At 37.8% G+C, this 6776-nt stretch overlaps 1 protein-coding gene across 1 annotated transcript; it reads right to left on the bottom strand.

Annotated features, from left to right (window-relative positions):
* Window positions 1–1422: 1422 nt before the first annotated feature.
* Window positions 1423–6566, bottom strand: LOC139454894 (uncharacterized). Its single transcript, XM_071236505.1, has 3 exons — window positions 6501–6566; window positions 2274–2539; window positions 1423–1687 (listed from the first exon to the last, which is right to left on the bottom strand). Exons 1-3 carry the CDS (start codon window positions 6564–6566, stop codon window positions 1423–1425), a joined length of 597 nt encoding a protein of 198 aa, XP_071092606.1.
* Between the last annotated feature and the right edge of the window lie 210 nt (window positions 6567–6776).

The raw sequence follows: 6776 nt of genomic DNA, 5'->3' as shown, positions 1-6776 counted from the left end.
AACGAGATATCTTTTTTTACGCGATAGCTAAGTGAATCGTTAAGATTTTTGTATAATATATTTCCATATGTTTATTTTACATCTCACATTTTTCGCGGACAAATCTCGAAACAGCGTGTGGTACATTTTCAGTGTCTACTGTACTCTGAACAGATACTGGTTTGATTTACGCCATTGCGCATATAGAAAACGTACAATTTCTACGTTTATGTCTATGGAATATTGCTAAAAATGGTGTACTCACTCACTCACTCACTCACTCACTCACTATATTGCAAACGATATGATCAAACATTTATTATACTTTCCGTCACAGAGTATGACAAGTATTTCGAATGATATGTCTTGAGGAGTAGAATGTCCGGTACGGTGCAACACATGTCTTACCACTTAACTGAAATGGCACAACGAACTAAAGGAAACTTGATCACAACACTTGACGATTATGAGAACAGTGATCCATACTATTATCATGGTTAACATTTATACTAAGTTATCTTATAATAATTAGATCTACATCAAGTGCTTTTATGAGTTATCATGGTGTAATATTTATACACCATTTCATATAATTATAGTTTAGCAAGTAATAATTATCATCAGGTAAAATGCATATATAAAATATCAGTAGTTTCAGTTATAGCTTTTTAGATGGTTGCTAGCCTAAGGTATCAAGATCCCATCTCCCAGACAAAGGATATTTATTTAAGTATATCTGTCGTCACCTACCGGGGTATATTAGAATAACATTACTTCAATTAAGACTCATTAAGGATTAGCCCCATACAAGCTCGTCTATAGTGCATTAAGGATTAGCCCCCATACAAGCTCGTCTATAGGGCATTAAGGATTAGCCCCACACAAGCTCATCTATAGTGACACCCTAATCTCTTTCAAAGCATCCAGTAAATATGTCAACAAGATTAGTGCCAGTCCAACAGGATTAACAGGATTTAGTATTCCCCTCTGTCCAGCCATCCATTTAGCATAGGACACAACCAATCGTGTATCAACCAATCACATTCCTTTCTATTGTTCAAACTTTCATTAAATACATACTGTAGCCAAGTTCTAGCAGAGAAGGGGTTTGACTCTCTTACCAAGCAGACCTCTCTCCCACAGCCCAGAGTGTGTACCGACTCTCTGTGGCACCCTCTGTTATTATCTAAGTATAAATTGTAAATTGTTAATTGTTCTTGTAAATAAAATTGTGATTAGTCTCCTGTGGCTCTGGCTCTTTGCTGACTAATTCCCCAAGAAAACCAGCACGTCATTTGGAAGGTATTGTTCACCTAGAACAGTTCCATGATACTATGACATGATATGGCAGATAAACTACAGTAATATGAAAGAATCGGGTGTTCTTTAACTTCTTTTGAGTTGTATATTTTAATTGGTTTTACCGATGCAACACATATGTCATCAACTGTAACTGTAACTAACAGTTACAGTAATGTGCCGTTTCCACACGACAGCAAATCGGTCTTTGTTTATTCGGTAGTTAAGGAAACGTTCAATTCCTAATATAGTGATGGCTACTGTAATTCCTAGTAAACACACTGCCCAGGCACTCCGCAAGTTACTCATGTCAACCTTCGTCATTGCGTGTACATGTTCCTCCCGTTTTGTGGTGGACCATTTTCTTGCCCAGGCTTCCAGAATGCCGTTATCATACAGCCGAATGAGTCTGGAACAGTAAGGCGTCGAGTTGTACTACTACAGCTAAAGATTTTACTTCAATATTTTTTGCCGTTTATGGAGATATCAACGTAAATGCCGGTGTGCATGCTATGTTATTGTGACCACCGGTTTCACGTTTATATGTCCATTACTTATTCTTATATGAATATATACGTGAGCAATAATAACTTCAAGAGCTGCTTATTTAATCATAAACAAACAAACGAACAAATGTAGACAACAATGACGAAATAAGTGACATCGTGCAGCACAATAATGCAACGAAACCTGTCCATTATCAGGAAACAGCTGTCCGTTAGTTGGTTACTTTTTTTCGGTTTATTGAAACATAAAAACCAAACGTTTGCTTGGTTATCCAAGCACTTGCATGTTATTTATTAATTAATACCAATAACCGTCTCTTCACGAATAATGAATTATAGAATCCTTTCAGGGGAGATTGTATTCACTCTTCAACATTAACATACATTGTACAAAGTACAACAAACTGCACCAACGCATATACTACTGGATAGGATACAATCCTCTGAGAGTGGCATTTAAGGATGACATGTACATTTGTTTTCACTTACTTGTTTGAAAATATCTCCACAAGAGGTGAATTAATGGGAAATGGTGGGCTGAGATAGTTTGGACCGTTACTACATCTCACCCTTCGGAGGTTATTAACTGTCCTTTCTATACCATCAGCCGTGAAGGAACCGGTTATGTATGCATAGTAACTAGACTGCAGGAGCATCTTAATGTGAAGATCCTCGTCCAGAGAGTTTCGAATATTTGTAGATCGGGTGTCCAACACTTTTGTCCAGATTCTTTGACTCACGCTGTCATTAGAATACTGCAAAACATTCATAAAACACATTAGTTTGGAAATCAGCTAATAGAAGAAGTACGTTGGGAATATGGGGCGTGAAAACTTTTAGTATTTCCTTTTTTACTTCAAATTTAAATTACAGATTTTGATGAATAATAAATAAATCTAGTCGTAAATATTTGAATTGTTAATCACCTTCAGTGGACAAATGTTCTCATCAATACGTACAATACGAGAACGGGGATCCGGAGAAGGCACAAAAACATATATCAATTATGCTACATACTCGGTATATATCGTCATAATATCACAATTTAGAAACGATAATCTTGGTTTGGAAATCAGCTAATAGAAGAAGTACGTTTGGAATATGGGGCGTAAAAACTTTTAGTATTTCCTTCTTGACTTCAAATTTAAATTATTATTTTAATTATATTTGATAAATAATAAATAAATATAGTCGTAAATATTTGAATTAAAACTGTATGAAAAGATGTAGATTTTAAATTTAAGTTTTAGTGATCTTCGTCATCATTTAAAATAATGTTGTCATAAGGTAATTTTGTTTTTCTAGCCACGAATACCTGAAATATTGCTAATGCGGCTTAAAGCAACACCCACTCACTCACTCACTCACTCCTAACTCTTCACTCACTCACTCACTATAATTGCAGACTCTTTTTAAACATTTGAACTGTTTAAATCATACAACAAACATCATGGCGAGCGACACACATGATGTGGTTTAACTAATTTACATTATGATGGTCATAGATTTAAAGGGGCTGGAATATTACTAAAAGCGGCGTAAAACCATACTCACTCACTCGTAGATTTAAGTCTTATGTAGTGAACAAAAGAAACAACAACTCCTTGTTTATCAAGCCATTTTAATGACGAAACAAAATGTGCCTACTTATAAAAACAGGTAGGATCACGCTGAATGCAGATAGATGCTCCTGTGTTATCGTTTGTCAAGCTTATGTATATAAGCATTAGCATTTTAAGAGGATCATTTCTTACTCCAGAACCTGGGGGCACAGGGATCCCAGTCATATAAAGACTTTCTTTTCAGGAGATAATAGGTTTTTTGGGCAACCAACCATGCGAGACGGAAGCTGCTTTGTTTGGGCAGTTGTGCCAGATTTGCTGGCAGTGTCCAGGAAGCCAAGGGGAACAACTCGTGAACGGTAGACAAACGGAGTTATCTCCACTTCTTTAAAGCCTTATCTATGCCATTATGTTCTTTAAAGCCTTATCTATACAATTATTATTGGACTGTTCCATTCTACACTAAGGCAAATATCATCTGACCTTCTGGTGGTATGTGTTTGTTGGAAAAGGAGAACAGGCTTTCTGGAATATTTGCGAACAGATTACAGATCTGGTGGATCTAAATAATAACCGGAATTTATAGAACGTATATATAAGATAAGCGGCTCATGATCATGTCCAGAGAAAAATATGATTCAGACATAATATTCTTTCCAAAGGAGACGATATTTCGGCCGAACTGGAGGGACTGCATAACGGCGGGCGGAAGTAAAACTGCTGACTTTTGAAAATGATGTATGATCCTGATTGATGAACGTCAGACCAAAAGGCAACACTTGATGATGCCCACATTGTTGATCCTTGTTTTATATTTTTTTAAAGAAATTAAAATCAAAAGATGTCTTGTGCAATAACGAATGTATGTTGCTACAAGCCCAAACTAAGATGAATATGACATTCATATGAATTAAGTTAATTGTTGATAAACAATTGAAGAACAACATGGTTTTCTGTGAAGGTGAGGGGGCATGGGTGGCCCAGTCGTCTAAGGCGCCGCGGTTCACTGTGCAGAGTTGCGTCCCTTGGGCACGCCAGGAACCTATGAGTGTGGGTTCGAATCCCGGTTCGCCCCGATTATGTTCTAGGTTTGTCAGCACCATACCCGTGCTCGTGGTTTTCACCGAAGTGGTAAACGTCTGAGACCTGCATCACTTCGGGCTTTCCTCCCACATTAAGCTGACACGCCGCGATATAACTGAAATACTGTTAAAAGCGGCGTTAAACCCAACTCACTCACTCACTCACTGTGAAGGTGATTACTGATATAATGATACCCCGATAGGGACGCATTTGCACGTGCAACTTGCAGTAAACGTAATATTCAAAGTTCGAGGTTTTATTCCGATGCATGTCAAAAACAGGAGCCATCGCACATTACACAACATATATAATCCCTCAAACACACATCGTAGACTCTGTGAACACCATGGCTCTCTTCATTTACATTGAAACATCGCAGTTTTCCCAATTCTCCACCATATGTGTTTATCACATAAACCGTCAACAAAACGTGTTTTTTGTACTAAGGGAGATAATTCTATAAACACATGTTCTGTACATACCACAAAGGATATCTCGTTACATACATGTATCTTTCTCTTACCGCTGCAATTGGGGACAGCTTATTCCAACCGACAATTACGGAGACAATTCTACTGTGCTTGGAATTGTCAGAAATGTTGATGACATCGAGATTCGTGTATTTCAAATCTCATGGGGCGTTGGGGTAGCCTTGTGGTTTAGGCGTTGGCTAGTCATTGTGCCTAAGGACGGATTGGTTCCCCTAATGGGTACATTGCGTTTTGTAATAACTTACATTAACTCAAATTCAAGTTGATACTGTAAATGACGAACGTTTTGAATAGGAATATAAATCTGTAGCAAACGTTTTAACACAAAGTATCAAGAAATTAACATTCTCAAACAAACGTTTGCTTTTCCCTTGAACACATACAGTTGTATGTCAGTGTCAAGCATCAATGTCTCGTGATTGGATTCGACCCTTCAGAGATCGGACGCCTTGCTCACGTGACCATAGACGCTAATCCATACATGAAGCTGACAAGGAAAGGATGTCAGCCGTCGGATGAGCCCACGGCATGCCACGTACCCCACTGTCAACAGAAGGCACGTGCCGGGTCAAACAGTAGGGTACTGAGACTTTTAACATTCGAACCACAGACGGATGCATGATTGATCACACGTACAAACACCCAACTGTATAATTACCGTAAAGCACAAGGGAAGATAAACTGCCAAGTAATTGTATAATATGGGGACAATTTCAATACAGAACTGTTATGAACGTATAGATTTCTGAGTGAGTGCATTTGAAGTAACACCGAGTTGATTTGAACAGTGTTTTAAGCATTTCAGTGTCAACCTGTTGGAGAAAACCTTCCCAAGACGTTCTTGAGATTGGGGAAAGGAACTTTATTTAATTAAACTTAGGTCCTGATTCCATAACGCATTATAGTTCAAACGTATGAGCACGCACCTGTACTGTTACCGTAAAGTAGTGAGTGAGTGAGTGAGTGAGTAATGCTTTAAGTCCCATCGGCAATATTGCAGCCATACCGTGACTATCAAGATTAAAGATTATAATTACTATGAAACGTATAAAAACCTGCCAACGACGGGCAGTAAAATAACTAGACATATCACAGAGAAATATTTAAAACTAGTATTGAATCATAAAAATGGAAACTACGATACATAACAATACATTATAAAATCAGGCTAACCGTAAAGTAGACGGAAAGAGAGACTGCCAAGTAATTATGCAATTAAACAATGACAGCCTCTTCACCAGGAACAAACACTATCGATATTCCTGCGAAAGAGTGTTGCTTATGCTTAAACCCTTATCACAGCAGTCTGTATATAATCGACAAGTGTTTAATAGACACACAAACAGCCAGATCACACTTTTGAGCCAAGATAAGTCCAGTCATCTCGAGAAGTATAAGGAGAGACGCCAGCCTCGGGATCCCCACAGGGGCTTACACAGTTCAAATCCAATTTTAATGAAACACAAAAATGACGTTTGTTAGTGCACACAAGACATCACATGTGAAATATTTCAAATAAAATGCACTATGTTATTTGGAAGTATTGTCAAGTGAGTATTGAGTATTGGCCCAGCCCTTACTGAGTTGCGTCCCTTGGCCTTGCCAGAAACCTGTGATCGTGCGTTCGAATACCAGTCTGCCTCCATTATGTGTCTAAGTTTGTCATCATTCCCTGTGTTTCACTGCAGTGGTAAACGTCTAAGACTAGCATCACTTTGGGTTTTCCCCCCACATTAAGAAGAAAATAATTTTCTTATTATGTCACATGTTGTATTACAATATACACAGAGACACACAGTAAAATAGCACAGTGTAATATAATACTTGATAAAATGGTATACAAATATACATATTAC

Source organism: Haliotis cracherodii, unplaced genomic scaffold, assembly GCF_022045235.1.
Source record: "Haliotis cracherodii isolate W230 unplaced genomic scaffold, xgHalCrac1.p SCAF_11, whole genome shotgun sequence".
NCBI classification, from domain to species: Eukaryota; Metazoa; Mollusca; class Gastropoda; order Lepetellida; family Haliotidae; genus Haliotis; species Haliotis cracherodii.
This window is presented reverse-complemented; position numbering and strand designations above follow the sequence as displayed.